At 40.5% G+C, this 25,968-nt stretch overlaps 1 protein-coding gene across 4 annotated transcripts in view; it reads right to left on the reverse strand.

Moving 5' to 3' along the window:
* The window catches only part of CUX2 (cut like homeobox 2), a 2,130,834-nt gene that overhangs the window by 537,654 nt on the left and 1,567,212 nt on the right, over nt 1-25,968 (reverse strand). For all 4 annotated transcript variants that reach the window (XM_044068629.1, XM_044068630.1, XM_044068628.1 and 1 more), the window contains exon 6: nt 2,774-2,894. In XM_044068629.1, coding sequence (XP_043924564.1) covers nt 2,774-2,894 — 121 coding nt within the window. The remainder of the gene's footprint in view (nt 1-2,773; nt 2,895-25,968) is intronic.

Below are 25,968 nucleotides of genomic sequence, written 5' to 3' on the forward strand. Positions count from 1 at the left end.
TTTATTTTATTCTTTTTGGGGGGTACCATTCTGTTTATTTGTTACAGGTTTGATAGTTCAGTTGTTTGAGATTTTCTTTCTTTAAATCCAGCTACATTTGTGTTTCACTGTTTTAGAAATCACTGTTTTGCAGTTGGAGAATAAAATGGATGCTTGACATAGGTGTTCTCTACTCGTGACTGTGAAGTTAGATTATTTAGGTAAGGAGGGTATGCTGACTGGAGAGGGCTTGCAAAACAAATACACATTTTTGTTTACTTTATCTGATGACACTGCAGAGTGTCTGTTTGCTGTGTAGCTTTGAATATGTGGTCTGTTTCTATGAGATTCATTTCTGTGGGCTGTGATGACATGACCTGAACCTTGAGTAAGCAATTTCTCCATCCCCATGGCATAGAATATTCCTGTACAACTTTTTACCATTCCCACTGATTCCCCTACTAATTTCAAGGAAGAAAGACCAAAACGCATCCATGTACTTAATGGTAGCCAAAAGGGGTTTAGTTTCACGCACTTGGGTTCCTGATAATACATAAACCTCTTCCTACACTAGCCTGGGAAGTACCCCCCCCCCCGGGTGACAATTGATTACACATCAGGACCTGAATTCAGATATAAAGCCCGTCATTTTGGATTACGATATACAGCCCCTCGTTCCACCAGAGCTAGAATCACAACAGTACTTGAGTTGGACACAGTAGCACACCACACGCCTTCAGAAGGTCTGCTTTTAAGTTATCATGAGCTATTTCAGGCATCTTTACAAACTAGGCCTCAGTTATTACATAGTCAGAGTGTATGTGTCAGCTATTTTTGTGCATTGTGACCTTTTAGGGGACAGGACTGTAATCCAGCACCGTTAGAAAATGCAGTTTGCATCAATGTATTCATTTGAATAGCCTTTCTACATCAGTGTGTTCTGAATGTCATGATTAAGCAGGCTTGCCAAACTGTCATTTGAGCCCACTAGCTCAGTGGCACTGAAGGTCATTTCTTAGAAAACTCAGTCTAGTGGTCATCATCTCTAAACTTAACATCACAGAATTTCAAGTCTGCTTGTGCAAGGAACCTTTTCTGCTCTTTCACCAAAGATGGGGTGTCCCTTAGCACCAACTCATGTTTTCTCCAAAAAGTGGTTTCCGAAATATCACTGAACCAGGACATTTATGCCCCTCACTTTTTCTGCTGGGGTATAAACTACAGAAGAGACAGCCCTTCACACACAAACACACTAGATGTACACTGCTAGATCAGGTATTAAACTGAAGCTGATCACAACATCAGGAAGATGGACCAGCATCTTTGTTCCAAGAAGGAAAGGCCTAATGTACACAAGCAGAAACATTTCTTATAGACTGTTAACAACATCTTTTGGCACCAGGTGGAAGCCTGCATGATGGTGAATGATGATATCAAAGTCCACTCCACTGACCACTTCCAGTGCTTACATTATGAATGTTTCAAATGTAGATAATTCTGCTGTGTTCAGTAAAGCCTTTGGTGCAAGCCTTCACCAAGCACAAAGGTCTCAACTTCAAGATGAAGTATTCCTTTCATACTGTTACACTCCAGGATTTAAACTTTACAACCTTGGTCTTTGCCTCCTTCCATCACGCTAGATACTGCTTGAGAATCAACCCAGATAAGGACCCATCAACATGAGTACTTGATGACAGACATACAGTATTAACACATCAGCTGCTCTATTGACTAAACCATCTGTATTCAAAGTATGACATCATGATGTCCATCAGGGAGGATGCATTCCCAAGCATGGGATCATTCAGAAAATCTGCCAAGTTTTGATTGATAGAAAGAATGAATCCAACCACAGACCCAACCAAGTACCCATTAAAAAAGGGTTCTGCCATAGCTCAGTTCATATAGTAAGAAAGCTATGTGTTATTTTCAAATAACCAGAATGCGGACAAGTTCATAAATAAAATGAAAACATAAAGTAGACAGCACTGGTTCATGACCCAGGTTCAGTGATGGAAAATACAAGGAAGTTAAAGGAGGTTTCTAGCATAGCTAGAAGTGCAAACTCTATTATTTTGCAGATTGGGTGACACAAAGTTTCTTCTTCTAAGCAGCTAAACCTGGAGTGATCCTCTCAGATGAGTAAAGAATGACAGCCACATTTTAAACTTAACAAAAATAGGTATATGAAAAACATACTATACTATTTCCTGCATGAATTTATTTCAGATCTGTGTTACATTTTTCCCTCATTAAAGTAAAAGGACAAAAGGAAACCATGCCATGGTTCAGGCCCAAAAGCTGCCAGAGTTTGAAAACACAGAAAAACAACAACAAAAAAAAGTTATTTCCAGGAAGATAAAGGCATTCACATGAAACTGAAAATGGTCAAGAAATGTAAAAGACCAAATCTCATTAATAGTGTTCTGGAGCCATTTGTAAACATTTTACTGTGACTAAGAAATAAGCAATGCCTGACTACACTCTGAAGAGCAGTCTCTTCCGTAATCACAGCACAACAGAGTATACAACATGCCCTGTAATATTTGTAACAAACAACCATACTTACCGGTGTAGTATGTCCAGATACAGCTAATCACAATGTATCAACTGAAATGATCCTTTCGCTATGGTTTCTATACCAGGCACAGTGTATCAGTGTCTTCTTTTTAATGTTTAATATTCATTTCAAATGTTACATTAACCAAGGAGTGTCAGGCTTTGCAGGGAATTTTCTCCTTCTGATGTTACAACAACAACAAAAAAAAAAAGAATGAATCTACTACTCACGTACTTTTCTTTTTCTGCCTCATTTTTCAGTGCCAGGGATTTTGTGGAAAGTGCTTTGCTGCTAAGATTGAAATGATGGGACTCCTCCGTCGTCGTGATCCCAGCTGGAGACGTTTCGCTCTGCTCTGTAGGTGTAAAATTCAAATCAACAATGTTTGCAAGTGGAAAGCTCCTTATCCCCTCCAAGGCCAAAGATCAATTGCAGGGGTAAAATTTGATTTGCTGAAGCTGTGCAACTGTGTTATAATGTTCTGCACAGCACACTGGTCAATTGTGTTTGGAGTCATGGTAGGGTGTGAAATTCTGAGTTTAGCCTACAAGGGGCAGCTTTAACTGTGTTGCATCAATAACAAGGCTGTTGGATGTGACCCTGAAAGGAAAGTCACAAGCAACCATTGACGAGTGTTATGTTGTGAGATTGCAGCCCATTAAACACAGCATGGCTATGTTTATCTATGTAACTGCACAGGAGAGGAAATACAAGACATGCACAGATTCAGCAAAGAATGCCCCCTCCAAAGAAATTGAACACAACTCAATACAACATTTAGCATTCTACTTGCTCTGCTCTGGCAGAAACTAGTACTTAAAGAAATGTAACTATACTTTTTTTTAAGTTGAGAAGCATACTTACCTCTCTGTTAGCAGTTTCTACTGGATAGGGAACTATCCCGGATTTGTACTCATCAAAATGTTTATGTAGCTTTTTTTTTCAATAAAATATCACAGTTACAAGTTGCATAACAATTCATATTACTCGAGTATACAAGGGTTAATAATAATGCATGCATAGTGAATAAAGATTAGCTTATTTAGCACCCCTGTACAGACTGTGATGTAAAAATGACAGGGGTATCTGACAAACACAGATGTTGATGGTGGTGATGGTAGTGGGGGGTGCTGTTTTACCAGAAAGAGTGGAAACAAAAAAGGTGTGGCAGGTATGGAGTCGACATGTATACATGTTTAGCCTCCTGTAATTTAGCAGAAGACTGCATTGCACTAATTTATTACCTATACTTAATATCGAGCTTCAGTGTTTCATCAAGGACAGCACTGACCTAAGCAGCTGCTATGACTCATGCACATACTGTGAATTCAGTAAGGATCTGTGTATTATCCAGTATTTCATCAGCAAAGCTAGTAAACTCTTTGGCACAGAGACCTAAGGGGTGGATTCTCAAGTACAGTGTTGGTGACTCGAGTTTGGTTCGTGAGCTCAGGTGCCACAGATGGTAACAGAACAAATGGGGGTGAGAAGACAGTGCCTGCTCAACCATGCCAACAGAAGTGGTTAGGGGTAACTACACTTGTACCAGAGTGATACTGCAGTCAAATATAGATGAAGTAAGGTATCCATACCAGAACGTGTTGGCTACCATGAGGACAGGCTATGGCATAAACATACCTAGGTCAGCCACAAATAATGGTCACTCAGATCTGACTTTCACTGTCATACTCACTGCTTACAGGGGTAGGCAGTACAGGGAACAAATGAGTCTACTGGGGGTATACAGGGTTAGGTATCGTCAACAACTAGAGATGCTTTCTTGATTCAAGAGGTAATGAATAAATGTGAAAGTTTACAAAGACACACATAAGGAAACATTACCATGCTGCCATCCTTCAATTCAAAATGTCCCAAGTTTAGTTTGTGCCCTGCAGTCACTAGGAGGACATCTGTAGCATGCTCTTCAGGAAGGAGGTCCAGATTGGTGCCAGTATTTGTGAACAATGGTGCTCAGCTTGCCTTATGTCACTGGCACCAATCCCCTTTTTTCCCATTTTTGTACAGGGGTCTGGGTGTAACATGACGAGAGTTCACACTGCTGGGTGGCTAGCCTGGTGTGGTCATTTTTCCACAAAACACACACACACACACACACACACACACACACACACACACACACACACACACACACACACACACACACACACATCTACAGCAAATTTAGAGTGTCCAGTCCACTTACTGGATGTCCTTGGAATGCGGGGGGAAACCACTTCACCTGGAGAAAACCCACATGAACACAGGGAGGACATGCAGACTCCACACAAAAGGCAACCCTGGTGAGAACCAAACAAGAGAACCTTACCTGGCCATATGCTCCTCAGTATCCAAACTAATCCAGACTAATCTTATTTACTCCCAAACAGCTTACAATCAAGAAAAAGTACAGTTGTGTACACTTACCATAAATGTAGATGCTCAAGTGTATTCACTGTTGCCTGTTGCAGTCATTACATTTGGGTTATCTGCTTGCAGTAGCCCTCAGTCGGCCTGATTAACAAAGCCTTGGGTCCTGCTTCAGTTGCTGTCCCTTATTCCATGATGTCAGGTCGTCAGGGGAATAAAACATGCAGCCGATGCCATTACATCAGTTTTTCTTGCCCCAGATGTCAGGTGCACACCTAATGGGAAGCAATTAAATCTATAAATACAAGGATATACCTCCAACATAAAAGCAAATACACTAAAAAGCTTTTAGAGCATAGTAAGTGAGAGTAGAGGTATAGCCAAAGGAAGGAAAGGGGGCTGGAGGGAGGGTAACCAGGACTGCAACAGTGAATACACTCGAACATCTACATTTATGGTAAGTGTACACAACTGTACTATGTTCTTCATGTTTCACTGTTGCAGTCATTACATTTGGGTAGATTCCAAAAGCTAAGGTTGGGAGGAGGAATTTAAATAGAATTAGGACCAGCTATAAGGCCCTGCAAGACTGCAGTGGCAAAACCAGCCCTGCCCTGGATTTAGAGAAAATTAGCTAATGGTAATGCTTGGTGAAAGTATGTACAGAACTCCAGGTAGCAGCTTCTAAGACATCCCTAGTAGGGACACCCTTGAGAAAGGCTGTAGAGGTAGATGCAGCCCTGGTTGAATGGGGTCTGATGCCCTGTGGGGTGGGTTTTCCATGGTGCTTATAGCAGAAATGAATGCAGTGGCCATTTTGAAATGGTTTGTTTTGAAATAGTTTTCCCCTCTGTCCCTGCAGCAAATGCTACCAGTAGTTGTTCAGATTTCCTTTGAGATTTAGTCCTGTCCAAGTAGAATCTGAGCTGTCTATGCACATCTAAAGAGTGCAGTATCTGTTCCTCTTTGTTCTGTGGATTAGGAAAAAAGGTAGGCAAATGAATGGACTGATTAAGAGCCACACTGGATACCACCTGGGGCATGAAGGAGGGATTGGTTCTGAGGGACACCCTGTCCGCATGAAAGATGATGAAAAGTTCCAATGCCATAAGGGCATGTAATTCAGATACCCTTTTTGCAGAAGTGATTGCTAAAAGAAAAGCTGTTTTCCAGGAAAGAAATTTTAAATCTGCAGTAGCAGCTGGCTTGAAAGGAGGAAGAGTGAGTTTCTCCAAGACAAAATTAAGGTCCCAGGCTGGAGTTGGAGGTCTCCTGGGTGGCCTTAGATTTTTGGTACCTCTGAGGAACTGCTTGAGAAGTGGGTGAGAGAAGAGGGGAGGCTGTGTGCTATAATGAGCTGAAATGGCTGAGGCATGAATTTTGATGGAGGAAAAAGACAAGCCCTTATGAAGCATCTCAGTTAAGTATTGTAGAATCTGAGGTAAATTGGGCACTGCTGCGTTCATTCCTTGAGATTGGTTCCAAGCATAGAATCTTTTCAATTTTGCAGCATAAGATTTTCTAGTACTAGGCCCCCTCCAAAGAAATTGAACACAACTCAATACAACATTTAGCATTCTACTTGCTCTGCTCTGGCAGAAACTAGTACTTAAAGAAATGTAACTATACTTTTTTAAGTTGAGAAGCATACTTACCTCTCTGATATCCATGACTGATTTACTGAGTGATGGTAAAGGAGAGATTGGGTAATTAGCCAGGCTGCTAGGTTCAGGGTTTGCAGCTGAGGGTGCAGAATCATGTTCTCCTGCTGAAACAACAGGGAAGGAGTCTGAGGCAGGTGCCATGGAGCCAAGCATGACACACTGCGCAAGAGTGGGTACCAGTGTTGGTGAGGTCAGTCTGGTGCAATTAAAATCATCCTTGGCTTGTCCTGTTTGATCTTTAGTAGTACCTTGGAGAGTAGAGGCAGAGTAGGAAAGGCATAAACTGATAGGTTTTTCCAGCTGAAGGATAGATCATCCACTTTCCAAGCTTGCTTGTAGGGAATCCTTGTGCAAAATTTGTCCAGTTGATGGATCTGGGGGGAGTCAAACAGGTCTATATCTGGACTCCCCCATTTGCTTGTCAACATGTTGAAAATCCTTGGTTCCAGTTTCCACTCGTGTGGGTCCATGAGGTTTCTGCTTAGTCCATCTGCCAGTGTATTTAGTTTTCCTGGCAAGAACTGAACTTGTAGAATCACTTGGTAGCTCAAGGCTGTGTTCCACAATGCCATGGCTAGTCTGCAGAGGGGGTAAGAATGTGTACCCCCCCCCCACTTGTTTATGTACCACATGACAGTGGTGTTGTCCGTCTTTACCATTAATTGTCCTGGAAGAATGTGGTCCTTGAAGGCTATCAGAGCATTCTGTACAGCTAACATTTCCTTTTGATTTATGTGCAGGTGCATTTGATTTGGGTTCCATTTGCCCTGAATGCACTTCCCTGCCAGGTGAGCCCCCATGCATAGTCTGATGCATCTGATGTTAAGATTTGTTTGGCATGGGGTAATGTGAATGGTAGTCCCCTGTTTTGGTGGCAGGCCTCTGCCCACCAAAGGAACTCTAGGCGTAGGCAAGGTATGATAGTAATCCTTGCTTCCAGATTCTGTGAATGTTGACACCATAGGCTTTTGAGATACCATTGTAGTTTCCTCATATGCAGCCTTGCATATGGAATTAGAAGAATGCATGAGGCCATGAACCCCAAGGCTTGCAGTATTTGCCTTGCAGATAGCTGGGTTTTTGTGGCCACTTGTTTGAAGTAAGTTGTCAAATGTATCCGTTTCTCTGGCATGAGGAAAGCCATCTGGGAAGTTGTATTCAAGCTTGCTCCCAGGAATATAATTTGTTGACAGGGTACCAACTGGGATTTCTTTTTGTTTATGGTGAACCCCAGACAAGTCAGTACCCTTTGAACAAAGGCCAGATGATTGAAGAGAATGTCCTTGCTTTCTGCCTGAATTAGACAATCGTCCAGGTATGGGTATATTTGAATATTTCTTTGCCTGCAAAATGCAATGACTGGAGCTAGGCACTTTGTGAATACCCTGAGCACAGTAGATAAGCCAAACAGCAGTGCAGAGAACTGACAGTGCATGTAGCCTGCTTTGAAGCGTAGGTATCTTCTGCAATAATCCCTGATAGGGATGTGCAGGTATGCTTCTTTTAAGTCCAGTGTTGCCAGCCATGCATCCTTGCCTAGCATAGGAAGCAGCTGGTGAAGAGTCAGCATTTTGAATTTTGGAATCACCAGAAAGGTGTTTAGAATAGAAAGGTCCAGGATTGGACGGCATGTATTGCCTTTTCTGGGTACCAGGAAAAGTCTTGAATAGAAACCTTGTCCCTTTTCCTCTTCTGGTACCAACTGAATAGCCCCCATGTTTAAGAGAGAGAGTACCTCATTTTGGGCCTCTGCCACTGATTTGAGGGTAGATCTGGCCACCCCCTTGGTGTTGGTAACGTGTGGAAATGAAATCTGTATCCTTGGGACACTATATTTAAAACCCATTTGTCCTGGGTAATGAGTTCCCAGTTTTTGGTCTATAGACCAATCTTTCTGCCTAAAGCAGCATTCAGTTGGGAAGTGCTTGGAAGTCTTAAAAGCAAGTCATTGAGACGGTTTTCCATAGGGGGGGAGTCTTGCTGCTCCCAGGTTTGGGTGCGGAAACCACCAACTACCAAGTTTTGTGAGTCCCTTGGGACTGAAACCTGGGGTTTCTGCTGTGTTTGGGTTTGGCTTGAGAAGACCTGGAGAAGGCTGGAAAGGACCAATTTTTAGAGGGCCAGTGCCTACTAAATCTAGGAGGCTGAACTTGTAAGAAATCCTTAACAGTCTGCATAGACATAGCTTTATCTTCCATCTTTTTAAGAACTTCCTCAGCCTTTTTGCCAAACAGGCGGTCCTGATTTAAGGGAGCATCCAACAATTTAGCTTTAACATGATCAGGCAAAGATTGCTCCTTAAGCCAAGCATGCCTTCTGAGCACAGATCCAGTAACAGCAGCCCTGCAAGAGGCCTCTAATGAATCAAATCCACATTGCAAAGTATGTTTTCCAACCTGTTCAGCAGAATGCATTAAATCCTGTAATTCTTTATTTTCAGCACAGTCAGGAATTAACATAATTTTCTGTTTAAGCAATCCAATAACAGTTTAAAGCCCTAATGGCCAAGGTTGCAGAAGTGTAAACTTTCTTGCCCCATCTATCCAGCACCCTGGAGTCTCTATCTGAGGGGGTAGGATTTTTAGCAGTAGAAGCCTTAATGCCTTTGGGTCCCTGTGAAATAGTCTCTGCATCTGCAATAGGATTTTTAAAAAGGAACTTGTGAGAATCAGGAACCCTGTAATATCTGTCAGGTTTTCTGGGAGCAGGAGGCAAGGAATCAGGGACCAAACTAGATTCTGAGAAAGCATCATCAACAATGTCTAGTACAGGAAGAATAGCTAAAGGCCTATGCTTAGGCAGGAGTAAGAAATCCCTAAGCCTCTTTTTTGAATCAGAAAAATCCTTGCTTTCCCAATGGAAATGCTCCCTTAGAGTATGTAAGGTTTCACCAAAAGAAAAATCCTCTGGAGGGGAAGCAGAGGGAATAGAGTCCTCTGCATCAGAATCCTCATAAGTAGATAAGGGCAAATCCAGATCATCAGAAGAATCAGAAAAATCAGAATCCTGTTCAGAAGATTCATAAATAACTTCAGTCCTAGGTCTCTTAGAAGGGGGAGGTTGGTTTCCCCTGATTAGAGTTATAAGATCTTCAGCCATTCTTATTTGTTTTTTAGGCATAGAGGCTTGGGCATGCGGCCTGGGTGTCGGTTTCTTAGTCATGGTTTGAGATTTTGGTCTAAATGAAGAAGGAGGTGTCGGTTTAATACATGCCTGAATACACCCTCAGAAGCTGGTGCCTGCACAGCGGCTCTGGTCCCATCCAAGGTAGAGACATCTGCAGGTTCCACAGTTGAAGCATCTCACGGCATACCGGACTTCGAATGGGTCTCAGTAGAGGCCTGCGAGTCAGAAGTAGCAAGTATGAGGGGCTGCGAAAGCACCTCACTAAGTACCGGCGAACTTGCAACTGGCTTAGGAGAAGCGTCGGCGGCAGCTTTGGACCTCGGCGGCCTGTCTCTGTCTTTATCTTTGCATTTTTTTGGAATCCCGGTAGTCAGAAGACTAACCGACGACATTTCTGGATAATTAAACCGAGAACCGAAATATTTAGAAGCGAAAATATACTGATGACGGATAGTGCTCTGTTTAAGTAAAGCACAAAACCGACAGCAAGGCATGTTGTGGTCAGGGCCTAGGCAAGGAATACAGTACGAATGAAAATCTTTGTGAGGTATTTGCTTTCCACAAGTAATGCAATTATTAACTTTTACTGACATCGGTAAGGAGCAAGAAAAAGTTTCCCCAACGGGGTACTTAGATTTAGTTGAAGACTTCGGTACTGAAACTCAAAAACGAAAATTTCAGGAGTTGGACGACCGGCACTTGCGGACTGCTTCTGCTTCGGGCACTGCACAGCAAAAAAGACTGATGTAATGGCGTCGGCTGCATGTTTTATTCCCCTGACGACCTGACATCATGGAAGAAGGGACAGCAACCGACGCAGGACCCAAGACTTTGTTAATCAGGCCGACTGAGGATTACTGCAAGCAGATAACCCAAATGTAATGACTACAACAGTGAAACACGAAGAACATCATCCTGTTCCTTCTCAGTTACCTTATTCAACAAAATAAAAACTGAACTTGTCACACAGACTAAACTGCTAAGCATCTGTGTAGATGAGAACCTAAAATTTGGCACACACATCCAAAATATAGTGAAAATATTACACCAAAAGCTGCATTCTGTCTACAGAACCAAACCCTTCCTTTCAAACACTACAAGGGAACACATTGCCTTTTCTCTCCTCTTGCCTACTCTAACATATTCTGCTCCCACCCTTAGCAACATCCAAAGTGATCTTGCTTAACAAACTTTAGCAATGTTACTACAAAATAGCACAATTTGCTACCACCTTCCAAATAAAACCCATCCCTGTGCCATCCTAAGGGAATTACAGTGGCTGGAATTTCCACCGTATCTTACCTACTCACAACTTCCACAAATGCATAACATTGTGTATAAACCTAACAAATGTCTGGTTCAAAGCTCCAGAGAGCACCTCAGCCATACCTGGTTACACATCTTATCATACATTCAGACCCCAAACCGTGGGTAGTAAAGCCAAAGGAGGTGGAGTTTCAATATATAATAAAGACATACACACCTCCAGGCTGGTCAAACAGTATGACACACAGGAGACACTCTCAGGTGCAGTTAACCATTGACAAGACCCCTACACAAATCATAGCTAGCCCCAAATCTGATTCAAAATGCCCAAACTGCCTATCTAGACCTCTTTGACTCTATCAAGATTCAACCCTTTACCCTGATCCTGGGTGACTTTAACTACCCAAACATAGACTGGAAGAACTACTCATGCGAGAACACAAATGCCCAGGGATTCCTCGATTTTGTCAATGCAAATGCTTTGGAACATCTAGTCGATACCCCCAAAAGAGGTGATAATATCTTGGACTTGGTATAAACCAACATGAGTAACCACTGCAGCTTCCCTGCAGTATCATCCTCCCTTGTAAGATCCCACCATAAAGCAGTCACGTTCGAAGTCACCATCTCCCCCGACACCCCTCTAGCTAGGGTTAAACAAAAAAAGTCTACAAAGCTGATTACAGCCTCCTGAGGGATGGTATAAACAGCTTCACAGCACCCTCCCCCTCAGTAAGAACTGGCACCACTATCCAAAACTATACCAAATTACTATATGAACATTTATATAGAATCATGGACTTAGGAATACCTGACAGGACTAAATCATCCTCCACAAGGAAGAGTAAACCTGTCTGGTGGACATCTGCAATAAATAAACTCTATAACAAAAGAATAAAATTGCTGTCCAGGCCCAAATGGAAGCAATCTCTCCTTAGCCTAAACAAGCAAATAAGATCACTAGTGAAATCCTCCAAAGCAAACTTCAAGTCCAAATTGGCCACATCTACTAGAGACAATCATAAGGCCTTCTTCACATATGTTCGTAATCTCAATGGTAGCACCCAGATCTGTTCAGAACTGGTGGTCAAGGACACCACTCATACAAATGTCATAGATAAACTTGCTGTCTGACAAATTCAATGAAAATGTCACCCCTCTATCTCCCCCATCAGAAAATCAGGACATTTCCAGTACCTGCCCCCTTCCCCTTATATCTAGGGATCAGGTCATCCACTGCTCTCTGAAAGGCAAAAAATACAGCCTCTATGGGACCCAATAACATCCCAGGCTGCATGCCACATGAACTCAGGCAGGAACTTGCAGCACCATTAGGTGCCCTATTCAACCAAAGCCTGAGTACCGGCTTTGTCCCAGCTGAGTGGAGGACAGCCACTGTCATCCCTTTACACAAAGGTGGAGCATCCACCGATCTGCAAAATTATAGACCCATCAGCCTAACTAGCTTGATCTGCAAGGCCATGGAATGGACTATCGACCCCATTAGCAAGGACATTGGCAACCTCCAAACACTCGATCCCACACAGTTTGGTTTCATCAAGATCATGTCTGTTAAATTTGGTCGACTTTTTTGAGACAGTCACCAAAGCCATGGACGAGGGGAAGACAGTGTAAACCACCTACCTTGACCTGCCTAAAGCCTTCAACGCTATTCCCACTCAGGCATAATAGATAAACTCTCTCAACTTGGCATCAATCCGTATGTTACCAGATGGGTAGCTAGCTAACTGGCTCACTGATAGAACCCACTTAGTCAAAATAGGATATGCCTCCTCAAGCAGTAGACCTGTACTGAGTGGGGTACCCCAGGGTTCAGTCTTGGGGCCTCTCTTATTTGGGATATACTTTTCTGTGGTGCAAGCCAAAACCAGTGGGCTATGAGTGACCAAGTTTGCAGATGACTGCAAGCTGGGTGCTGTCATAAATTCCCCTAGTGATGTGGACATCCTCCAAAAGGGTCTCACCCAAGCAAATGACTGGTGCCAGAAACATGGCCTCAAACTGAATACAAAAATGAATGCATCATAATCCCCTTTGGGGAGAGTGACGTTCCCACAAATTATCACATTAATAACAATGTCCTAAGCACACAGTCAGTCGTGAGGGATATAGGCACTCAGATTGATAGTAACCTGACTTGTGACCACCATGTTGCTTCCATTGTATGGAAAGCTTTCTACACGACCCACCTCATAAGTAAGGGTATCTCATCCAGGGACAAAGAGGTCATAACATCCCTGTATTCTTCCCTTATAAGGCCCATTACTGAGTACAACTCATCTTTTGGCATGTACCTCGCAAAGCACATACAGCAGCTGGAGAGACCAAACCAGGAGAATCCAGAGCCTCAAAAATCTACCATACACAGATAGGCTAAAAGCCCTATCCCCCTACTCTGTTTCATACAGACTCCTCAGAGGTGACCTCTGTCTGGCATATAAGGCGATCTCGGACCCTGCCTTGATGGGACTGCTGCATATCTGCAAGTCAAGCTCCACTCGAGTAACCCGCATACATGCCCTCAACCTGGTCTCTGACATCAATAGGACTTGTTGGTGGGACAGATTTGTGTCCTAGAGATGCCCTCATCTATGGAATAGACTTTCTCTCTCCATGTCAAGCAGAGTACCACTTTATCTCTTTTTAAGCGCAACCTGGATAACTGGATGGGAAATAGAAAATGCATCCCTTGGATTCCACCCATGTCCCTGCTGGACAGGGGCATCGAGTGCTGATTTGTCTATACATGGGATAAACTCTTGGCTAGGCTTATAAGGACCTCAGGGCCAATAGCCTAATAACTTCCTATGATCTCATGAACTATTTCCAACTTCATACAATTGTGTAACCCTCCAGGCCACTGCGTTCATCAGACAAATACTACATGTATCCAAACTTAACAATTCTGCTGGCAAATCACTTCTCTGTCACCCATTGCTAAATTCTAGACTTCCATTACACTAACAATATGAACAATCCATGAAATCATTTAAAACTCAACTAAAGTCTTACCTACTCAGATACCAAATCTGTGCATGTGATGTTCCTGGATAATCTCCATACATTTACTGTCACACTCCATTATATAACTGGCCATACTACAGCTATTTCTTCACAATCTCTAATTATCTGATGATCATCTAGCCCTCTTCACTACTATCTCTATCTCCCTTTTACCCATACCTCCTCAATACTCCTTTGAAATGTGAACCGACTTCATCCTATAATTACTTCACTGTCTCCTACTTAATATTTACCTATAGCTGATGCCTATTGAAAATAAATAGACTCTTACAAATTTGATATTAAGTAATATTTTACTGTATTCTTGTTTTGATTAACTCTCATGTAATTAGTATTCTATGTATGTACATTTACTATGTAAATCTTGTATAACTGCCTTCTACTCAGTCTGTAAAATGGAACATTTCTCCCCAGGCCTCTGGGACCTATGCCTAGTTGGACTTTCCTGGTAAACAAAAGCAATCAATAAAGATAGATACATAAATAAATAAATAAATAAATTATAATGCTTAGTACTGTATCACTGCAAACTTCAAAGCAGTGGTTACAGCAGGTAGAGTCCACAACCACTGGTGTTCCACAATAATACCAGACACTGCTGTTCTGCTACAAGCATGGTGCCTCTTGGGAAGAAAAAACATACCTAAGAGTCTGCACACTGCCAGTGCAAACATCCACTTTCAAGTCAGTAGCCTTGCATTATTCTTAACTAGTTAAATGACTTATGTATAGGCAGCCTGACCACTATGTCCTTCCTTTCTTCCTTCTTTAGACTTATCTCACAGATGACCAGAAGAACGCACTTTTCAAATGGTCTTATTAAAGGTTAATTACTGCCACCTAAGATCCAGTACTCAGCATATGAACAACTACCCTTACATCCCAAATACACAGCATGCAGTGCTCCAGGTGTATACTCTGCATACCTGCAGACAGACATCATCATTTGATGAACATTCCAAAAATGTCCTACTACTAACAACAGGCTAAGCTTTGCTACATTCTGAGTCTAAATCTTCACTAAGCTTTGCTACATTCTGAGTCTGTATCATCTCTAAGCTTTTCTACATTCTGAGTCTGTATCATCTCTAAGCTTTGTTACATTCTGAGTCTGTATCATCTCTAAGCTTTGCTACATTCTGAGTCTGTATGATCGCTAAGCTTTGCTACATTTTGATTCCGTATCATCACTAAGCTTTGCTACGTTCTGAGCCGGTGTCATCACTAAGCTTTGCTACATTCTGAGTCTGTATCATCTCTAAGCTTGGCTATGTTCTGAGTCTGTATCACTGCTAAGCTTTGCTACATTCTGAGTCTGTATCATCGCTAAGCTTTGCTACATTCTGAGTCTGTATCATCGCTAAGCTTTGCTACATTCTGAGTCTGTAGCATCGCTAAGCTTTCCTACATTCTGAGTCTGTATCATCCCTAAGCTTTGCTACATTCTGAGTCTGTATCATTACTAAGCTTTGTTTCCATAGATCCACCACCTTCATTCATGAGCTAGAATTTATTTCTTGGACAAACAAAGACTGCAGAACATCTGACAGCAGATAAAGATAATGTTAATTTGCTGATAACCACTTGCTATTCTGAAAATAACTGTAAAAACTGGTTAAAGCAATAAAGAAAATGTCTACCTAAGTGCAAATACAAACAGCTTGATACTTTTCCCTTACAGGAAGAACGTGACACTAACTGTTGTGCACAAAATGAAAATGCTGATGCCTTTCAGTCACTGTTACATGGTTCTTTATAATGACTGCTCCACTTTGAGTAGAGATTCTCAGGAATACTTCATGGGAAGTAGTGTTTTTTTTTTTTTGGTAGGTTCCCTTTCTATGCCACTATCTGGGGAACCCCCAAAACGCTTGCTATGGGTGTTACACAAAAACAGGTGATTCTCTTGATTGCTTTAAGGCTCCCATAGTCAAACACACATGGTAAACTGTAGACATTATTTAAAGTCACTAGACATATGCAATTTCTGTCACCTTCACTGACAAGTCCCTAAGTCCATTCATACAGTATTGCCAGCATCAGAGAAACAAAATCAGCCTAAGCCCAAACACACTGTCCAGGAGTGGGATTTTAATTTTATAGTTTATTTTACTTTACTTATTTTATTTATATTTGCTTATTGAGGCAGAGCACTAACAACCATGGACCATTTCTAAGTTCACCCCAGCAAATGTAAGAGAAATAAGGATAAAAAAACACAGGAATACTGAGCATGCTGGTTTAGATATAACGAGTTAACAATGTCCATTCATAAACAGATAAGGATGCTTCAAAATTCTCCCATGTATCTCTCTGCTTATTTAGGAATTGCTGTTTTCCCCAAACCACTCTGAAGTTAATGCTACAACCCAAACAAATATGTTTTGTTTCTGCACAACATGCATATGACATGTGGAGCTGCTGTGTTACCGCATCGTCAGGTACTCCATACAGCAGCTGTGTCAATCAGAGAAGGGCAGGAGTTCACACTGTATGTGAAACTCGAGTATTTGTCATGAGGGTTAGCAGCACAGTTACTGGACAGCAAAATTTATTTATTTATTTATTTTTCATTTGGTTACCGAGAAACTCTGATTGGACAAAGTCAGACTAAGGGCAGGAAAGCTCTACATTAATGTACAAGAATTATTACAATAAATGAAGGATACACAGAAAATCAATCACAGAGCTAATATATTCAATTTTACAAAGTCTGGGAAAGTGTTGTGATACATGAAGGGTTACAATAAATGAAGGATACACACATGTCGTACACAGAAAGTATTACAGTTTTACATGAAAGGGACAAGTACAGTCAATCATACAAATCATCTGGATGAGAGATCTAGGACATTGCCTGTATTTCATAAGCCAGAGAAGCAGACAAGAAGTCTTGTACAGAACATGACTGATTACACAGGGGAGTTGTGGCCCGCATTGTGGAACTGCTGAGTGAGTCAGGAGAGTAGACAGTTATTGGCTAGTAAGTGTGAAATGTAGTTGAGGAAAGAGGGATGGGAGTGTAATATTAAGGATCAGGACTACCCAGGAGTGACACAAGAGCAGATCCATATATCAGCCGGCTCTACTTCACATGACTGAAAACTCAAAATACTGAATTTCATTTGACTGAGACCACAATACCTAATTTTCAAAATACTGAAAACTCATTTGACTGAGTCTCATTAAAGTGAAAGCTTACAATGCTGAATTTCAAAATAATGAATTTTAAGCCACAGACGTGATGTGTGTTTCCTTTCATGTGTGACTTGCTTGTCATAAAAAACATTACTGTAACCTAAAGTGCCGACTGTCAGAATACCGATAGTAGTGTAGAAAGTAGTGTTGTAGTGTTTCTAAATGTGGGTATGTCTTTTGCATTTTATGGGAAGTATCTAAAGTAATATGGAGTATGTTTTGTATGCTCCCGGCAGTAGTGGCAGTGTGTACAGTACTGTAATGTACGTAAAAGGTATATGCTCTTTTCCCGGTTTACTATCATAAATTCGAAAATCAGAAAAAAAATGTGTCTGCATTTTTTCGAATGAACCTAAAGTCGAAAACAGCTGTGTATTGTAACTACCTACCTACCTAGCCTACACTCAGTGAGGAAAGGGATGTATTTCCCCTAACTGCACTGTATCCTCATCCTTGTTGATGTTAGTTGCGAATGCAATGCAGTCGTCCATTCAATGGGTATGTTGTTCTCACATCACCTGCTGAAATATGAAGTATTCGAACATCTGTTGTTCGAATACTTCATAGCCGTTCAAGTGCATGTCGGCATTGTGATAGTAAACCTCTTTTCCCCACTGTAGTATGATCCTGGAGTTAGTATATATAGTTGAGGGGTGTAGGAGCGCAACCCCCTCCCACAATGTGGGGGGGGCATACCCCCCACCTAGTTTGGTTTTACATCTTCTGGTTTCTGTTAATAGTTTTTACATTTTGGAAAGAGTTGGCCATTGGTGTTCAAAGTGTGCACGTCTATGGTTTATAATTCAGTATTTTGAAATTCTGCTTTGTAAGCTTTCAGTATAATGAGACTCAGTCAAATGAATTTCAGTATTTTGAAAATTAGGTATTGTGGTCTCAGTCAAATGAAATTCAGTATTTTGAATTTTCAGTCATGTGAAGTAGAGCCATATCAGCCAGGTGAGCTTTTCAATTTGTTTGAATTCTGTTATTGAGGATGTAGCTGTTATGTTGATGGGTAAAAAAATTCCATTTTCTAGTTATAAAATTTGAGTAGAGGGATTTACCAGCTGTATTATTGACTTTGGTTATGTCTAGGAGGAGTTTATTATTGGAGAGTAACACTCTATTACTGGTGTAGGGAATGGGACGTAGTAGGTTTTGCAGAGCTGTTTTTTTTTCAGGGTGATACAGAATTTTATGGGCTAGAATAAGTGGTTATAAAGGATGACCTGAGGTAATTCTAACCATTTAAGTTGCTTTAGGGCTATGCAGTGGTGTGACCTACAAGGAGGGTCTGTGGCAACCCTGGCAATATTATTGTAACATGAATCGAGTTTTGCAATGTCTGTCTTTCTTAGATTAGTGAGAAATGGAGAAGCATAGAGGAGTATTGAGATGAAGTCTGTGCATGCTATTGTTTCATTAGTTGCTTTGGTTAAAAAAATGTTTTATTTCTGTATAGGACACCCATTTTTTGTGGACCTTCTTTATGGTATGAGAGATGTGAATATCAAATTTCATATTACAGTAGATTTTGACCCCAAGTAGTTTAGTGTGCGTGGCAGGCGAGATGATAGTGTTAATTTTGGATGTGATGCTGAATGGAGGAGTTGGTGGTGTGTATCTAGTAGGGTGGAAGAGCAGCAGTTTAGTTTCATTAGGGTTCAGAATAAGCTGGGAGTTAGGGAGCCAAGATTCGACAGAGGAAAAGGCTTGTGTTAGTGAATGAGGTTCTTGAAGAGAAGATGCAACACATATGAATGTGGAGTCGTCTGCATATTGGATGACTGTAGCATGTAGTGCAGAGGTATGAAGGTTGTTAGTAAAAACAGAGAACAGCAGGAGTCCAAGGATGGAGCTTTGGGGAGCACCTAGAGTAACGGGAAGCAGAGGGGAAAGGTCTTTCTGCCTTTGTACTACATGCTGTCAACCTGATAAATGGCTTTGGAACCAAACAATAGTAGGTACACTGAGATTTAGATCAGATAGAACATTAGTATGTTTATTGTGTACTACTATATCAAAGGATAGAACATTAATATGTTTATTGTGTACTACTATATCAAAGGATAGAACATTAATATGTTTATTGTGTACTACTATATCAAAGGATAGAACATTAATATGTTTATTGTGTACTACTATATCAAAGGATAGAACATTAATATGTTTATTGTGTACTACTATATCAAAGGATAGAACATTAATATGTTTATTGTGCACTACTATATCAAAGGATAGAACATTAATATGTTTATTGTGCACTACTATATCAAAGGATAGAACATTAATATGTTTATTGTGTACTACTATATCAAAGGATAGAACATTAATATGTTTATTGTGTACTACTATATCAAAGGATAGAACATTAATATGTTTATTGTGCACTACTATATCAAAGGATAGAACATTAATATGTTTATTGTGTACTACTATATCAAAGGATAGAACATTAATATGTTTATTGTGTACTACTATATCAAAGGATAGAACATTAATATGTTTATTGTGCACTACTATATCAAAGGATAGAACATTAATATGTTTATTGTGTACTACTATATCAAAGGATAGAACATTAATATGTTTATTGTGTACTACTATATCAAAGGATAGAACATTAATATGTTTATTGTGTACTACTATATCAAAGGCCTTGGAGAGGTCCAGAAAGATTGCAGATACAAATTTTCCATTTTTTCTATGATTGTTTACTGTGTTTGTAAAAGACATTAGGGCAGTAGTGGTGCTATGCAAAGGCCAAAATCCATGTTGTGTGTTTGACAGACGTTTGAGTGTTTAGGTGTTCCATGATTTGTGTATGTATACACCTCTCTAGGATTTTAGATAAACAGGAAAGAATAGCAATGGGGCGATAGTTTGTCAGTTCTTTTGAATTACTTCCTTTGTGTGGTGGAATTATATGGGAAATTTTCCATCTTTCGGGGACTGGATTTTCAGGTATAGATCTGTTAAAAAGAATGGCTACTGGTAGGCTATTGCATCAGCACCTATTCTAAGAAAATCTGCTGGTAGTTTATCTGCAACTAATGTTGTGGGTTTTCATTTTTTAAGAAGTTTTTAATCATGTCCATAGGAACAGGTTGTAGGGTGAAGCTGTTATAGTTATTGTTTGGTTTAGGTGATTCTTTGGAAAAGGGGGGTGGTTGAAGGCTGGTTAGGGCGAGAATGGATTCAGTGACGTATTTGTTTAATTGTGAGACTATATTCTCTGAGGAATTTGTAGTGGTTGGAGAGGGTGTGCCAGCTTTACCAGGTAGAAGAATGTTGTTTATGGCTGACCAGAATTTTTGAGGATTGTTTAGATACTTTTTTGGTATACTGTGGTAGTAATTGATCTTATCTAATTTGAACCACTTTCTTTACTTTATTTCATAGCTCTAGGTATGATTGTTTAGAGGCATGTGATCTAGTTTTACGCCAATCGTCCCAGATTTTGTCTCTAGATTTCAGTAGTGATCTAGTTTCTTTACTAAGCCATGTGAGTTCAGGATGTCTAGGAAGGTAGAGTTAAAGTAATTAACTGCTTCATTAAGGCTGAGTATCTTAAGTGGTTCCCAATTACATCTTTTTGGTGCAGTAATAAAGTAAGTGGGGTTTAAGTTTCTTTTGTCTCTTATTAGCTGGTAGGCAGTTGGTTTAGCCTTATATGTACGTTGTTTTAGCATAAAGGTTGGTAGGTGGTCACTCAGGCTGTCTGGTAGCAGCCAGAATGACGGGCTTGAGCTGACCTATTTATCAGTATCCAGTCCAGGATTGCCTGTCTCTTGGAAGATTTATTGATTCTTGTGGGTGACTGGATTATTTGATTGTATCCATGGAAGTTGATATAATTGGTGGGGGTTACTAGCGATACAAGTTAGCCAATCTATATTAAAGTCCCCCATAATGATTGTTTCATGAGAGAATGCATTGGGGGCCCAATTCAGTAACATATAAAAATATAACTGGCACAGTGTCCACTGTTGATCAAGGCCATATGACGTCACATCCACTCAGCCGATTTTGCTGATCAGGAGCAATGCACAAAACATTGCTTTAGAAGAGAACATCTCCAAAGATGTGGAATAGGAATGTTGCCAACATACTACTCAGTGAAGGGCCTTCCTCTATAAAAATAAGTAGAATTCAGGTTGTTCTGACAATAGAAAGCTTTGAAACACATAATAACTACTGTTTCATAAAGGTTAGTACCCCAGAAACCTTCCTCATGCAGTTGAATATTGGGCTACCTTTGTTTAAAATATGTACATCTTAGACTGATATCACCATTGTCTTGACTGAAATAAACATTTTATGCTGCAAGTTTGTCAAAGTGTTGACAAAACACATTCATGCAACTAGATTTTGAAAAGCAGCACTTTTAACATCTGCTGTAGAACATGTGGTGAGAGTGCTGTATTGGCAGTATTACTCACAGTTTGCATGCACACAGCTTTCAGAACAGCATAATTGTAACCTGACAGCTGAGGTGAAAGACCACTGAATGTCTGGTACTTCACAGTGTCATACTGTCAGCAGGACATGGCACACAGGAGCGGGTCTTACATGCATCAGGTAATACGAAATGCAGGTAACATATAGGTACGAACTACCTGAAGGACCAAATTATTCTTTGTGGACTAAATGACATCCTGCATTGTCTATGGCCAATTAACTCTTCATTTTAGTTATACAACCAGCAGGGAAATAAAGCAAATCCTGTTTATACAGGGTGCTTCTGTGCATAACTTTACTAAAAAATAACAAAAACTGTGATCCTTGTACAGACACCAGAAAAAAGTAAAACTAGCATGTGGTGCACTGCTTTGGAGTATGCATTTTTGTACTGGACTGATACAACAGGCTGGTTTAATAAACTGTGACGTATAAGATGGCTTTTGTGTTGTGCTGTTCGTTCTTTTTAGGTACTTTGTAAGTTGACACACCTGCAACATAACAGTCATTCAAGGCACCTTGTTGCAGTGAATATGGTAGATGACCACAAATGGTTTATAAGCAAATAAAAGAAAAATGCAGGCTGCTGCATTGTGTGAACCAAGCTAGATGGGTGAGTGTAGGTTTGTCTATTCTGACTAAAAGGAGCCAAAGAATACATGTTGCAGAAATATGTGAAAACCCTGTGCAAATCTCAGGAGAATGAGTAGGGAACATAAACGTCTTAAATTGTAAATTCTGGATAAGCAATTAATGGGGCAATTGGGAAGGTCCTGTTGCTAGTAGTAGAGGCAGTCATTGGGCTGCTGGTTTACTGAATGCTAGACTGTTTACTGCAAGTGCCTATGGTAACTGTGGCAGTCAGTAATGAAACTGATGCTGCTGTCCCTCACAGCAGCAGCAGTGGGTACCCCATCCACTATGAGGGTGGAGACCTATCCAAATTGTTGTAATTCTGTAAATAAGTTTCATATTATCAAGTTCTGTAGCAGTTATAACTCAAAGTAGTATAATATATTTACTTTCAGAAACTGCAAGTTGAAAGCTATCAGTCTTTCAAATTACCTGCAGGTGTGTGTGTGTGTGTGTGTGTGTGTGTGTGTGTGTGTGTGTGTGTGTGTGTGTGTTTGCATTCTTTGATGGACTGCTGTACTGTTTGGAACTGATTCTAAGCCTTAATTTAAGGTCATTGTATGTAGGAATAGTTAACAGTTTCACTGCAACCACGAATGGCCAAAATGGCAAAGGTTAATGCAGTATACAGACAATTTACAGTATGAATCAACAAGCATCTTTTTGGGAGGAGGAAGGAAACAGGAGTACACAGAGACAATCACACAGCAATGGGCAGAAAGTACAGTTGTGTGAGTACACATCATAATAGTTAATGTTCACACAGGATCACTAATTCAGTACATAATGGAATTAGCGACATACATACGTCTACTAAACATGTCTGACTTTCAGAGCAGGCTGGCTAAACCTCTGGGTAAGGAAGCAGTTATAGCCCTGGGAAAAAGAGGAGGTCGACCTATGCCCTCACCAGTTTCTTTATGCTAGTGAAGATTGGGGAATTATGCCTAGTTAAGGGAACATGCACCCTTTAGCCCTTTCCTAAAGAAAATCCAGACAGGGAGAGAGAGAAAGAGTTCCAGTAGCACATCCTGCAGATCCTAGAGGACATTTGTAGAACAGACACTTTTCCCACAATATCTAACCCAATGGAGCAGTGAAAGAAGGCAAGAGTACTGGGACTGGGGAAGCTGACAGGGATACTCAGTCCTCCACTTAGGCCTTGATGTGTCTAAATTCTTACTGTTGCAGTATTGCAACAGTGATCCTTACTGAGCATTTACCGTTACGGCGGGTCTACTCAACTGTGCTATGCCCTTTTTTTGCATTACTGCTGCAGTATAATTTGATACTTTTTTATTTTTAATTTTTTTTAATCTATCCTTTGTTGACAGGGTTAGTCACACTAGGCCAGTAGCTTCTTTTCAGGGTAAACCCAAAGCGGTATTTGTATTACTAGAGTCAATTTTGCCAGGTCATCAAGGAACTTCCCCTACTTGTGCTTGTTATGTTGCTAGCGCAGTGGTGGGTGGGAGAACAGCCTTCAAGGAGATCCAGGATGGCAAATAGCACACAGGTGAATGCCACTGCAGTGTTTGAAGCTCTACAAGATTCTGAGGAGCTGTTTCATCAGAAGAAAATGTTCAAAACAACAATGGATGCGTTACTACAACTCTCCAACGGGGAGGGTTGCGGGATGACATTTTGGGTGAATCTTTGTTGCAGGTCGAGCAGGAGAGTGGAAAAGATGTTTCATGGGGTGAAATTATAGACAAAATGCAACTGGAGGAATCCAGCTATTTTGATAGAAGACTGCCAGACAAAGTAATCGTATGCAGGGGCTGCTAAAGAAACTGCAGAGAAAGTGATGGCAGAGGAAAAGACATCTCAACAATCAAATGAAATTTATGGTGAGACTTCTGAACAAAGAAGGAAAAAGAAACAGACGGGTATGACATTTGGGACAATTTAACTGTCCCACTAGGAGAGAAGGCGCAGTAGGTAGGAGCTTTTATTGAGCTTTTATTCATAAAGAAACATTTGTGGCATTATTATTGAGACTGGTTCTGTTCTGGAAAGTTTTGGGAAAGTATGAGAACAAAAATCACTGTATTCCATGGAATTCTTTAGTGATTAAAGCATTTCACAAAGAAACAAAAAAAATACTGTTCAATTTCAAACTGAAGCTGAAAAAGAGATTTTAAATAGCCAGGGAATTGATATGGCTAGGCTTGTATAGGCCCTAGGGCCGATAGCCTAGTACCAACCTATGACCTATAATCAGGTATATAGAATTATAACATTGTATGTTTATATTACAAGCAGAAAAGGGAAAATTTATTTCATAAAATGTTGAATTACGTAGCAATTAATATGAATATGACATTAATGGGAGATTTTAATTGTGATTTGAGAGGAAAAAGAGGATGACAATAACTGATGTTAAGGAAATTTTTGATGTTATAAAATGTGGCATTTTAAAGATTTGGAATAATAACTTATGGACATACAGTTGAGGTATACCTAAGATGGAAATAGATTATTTTATTATATCACAAGGTTTAAATTTAGCCAAGGGAGAAACACTTGTAATAGGGTTTTCAGGTAATTTAGCCATATGGATAGAAATATAAGAAAATAAGGACTATATCAGATGGGGAAAATAGAGAAAAATAATAAATGAGAAATTATGGAATGAGAATGGAAAAAAATAAGCATGTGTTTATGGAAAGATCAAATTTCCATTAGAGTGTGTTATAAAATCAGGCACCAAAAGCAGTGTGGGAACAGAACTCACAGCCTTCTACACCAAAGGCAAGTGTGCTACCTCTTGTGCCACTGATAACATCTAGAATGTATAGAAGATTACTATAATAATGAGTGCAGACAGACAGGAGAAACTTTAGACTTGAAAGGATAGCATACCTCTTCAGTGCCAAAGAGTAGGATCTACAGGATGGCAGTGACAAGCCTTACCCTTCTCATAGACTGGATGCTAAATCTGTAAAGCCCATGGAAGGTATGAATAAAGAACCAAGTAGCTGCTTCAGAACTCAGCTCTGCTGGTGTACAGCGATAAAGCCATGGCTAAAACCCAGGTGACATGGGTTTGATTAGCAGCCTGTGTGCTTGACAACAATGGCAGAGGAAGATGGGCAGGCCCATCCTGGCTGGAGGCTAGGACAGAACTAGCTGAGTTTCCTCACATGCCCCCCCTCAAAGGAAGAGCTGAAATGCAAATCCACAGCATGAGACTGGGCATTAGACTCGCCAAAACATTAGTGGGTGGTTTTTTTTTTTTCATAAAGGATGTGCAGAGCATTTGCCTATGTGGGAAAAGCATTGTGACCCTGCATTCATATAAACACAAAACAACCTGCATAAAAATAAATACTATCCCAGATGCACGTGCATGCACGCTCGCACACTGTGTATGTATATATATTTTTTATATCTATATCTATATATATATATATATATATATATATATATATATATACACACACACACACACACACACACACACACACACACACACACAAGCGTGTGTGTATAAATCTTCTGGTGGATAGTGGTACCTCAACAGATCATGAACAAATTACTTCTTAATTATAAAAAGATAAAAGATAAAAAGTTTTGTCCAGCATTCACATAACATGTTTGAGCCTCATATTCCCTTTGCAAGTTCTTTTACTGTCAGGCTACCTCAGGCACCAATCACCTGGTGTA

The sequence above is a fragment of the Protopterus annectens genome, chromosome 4.part0 (assembly GCF_019279795.1).
Source record: "Protopterus annectens isolate FY-2018-M chromosome 4.part0, PAN1.0, whole genome shotgun sequence".
In the NCBI taxonomy this organism is placed as follows: domain Eukaryota; kingdom Metazoa; phylum Chordata; order Ceratodontiformes; family Protopteridae; genus Protopterus; species Protopterus annectens.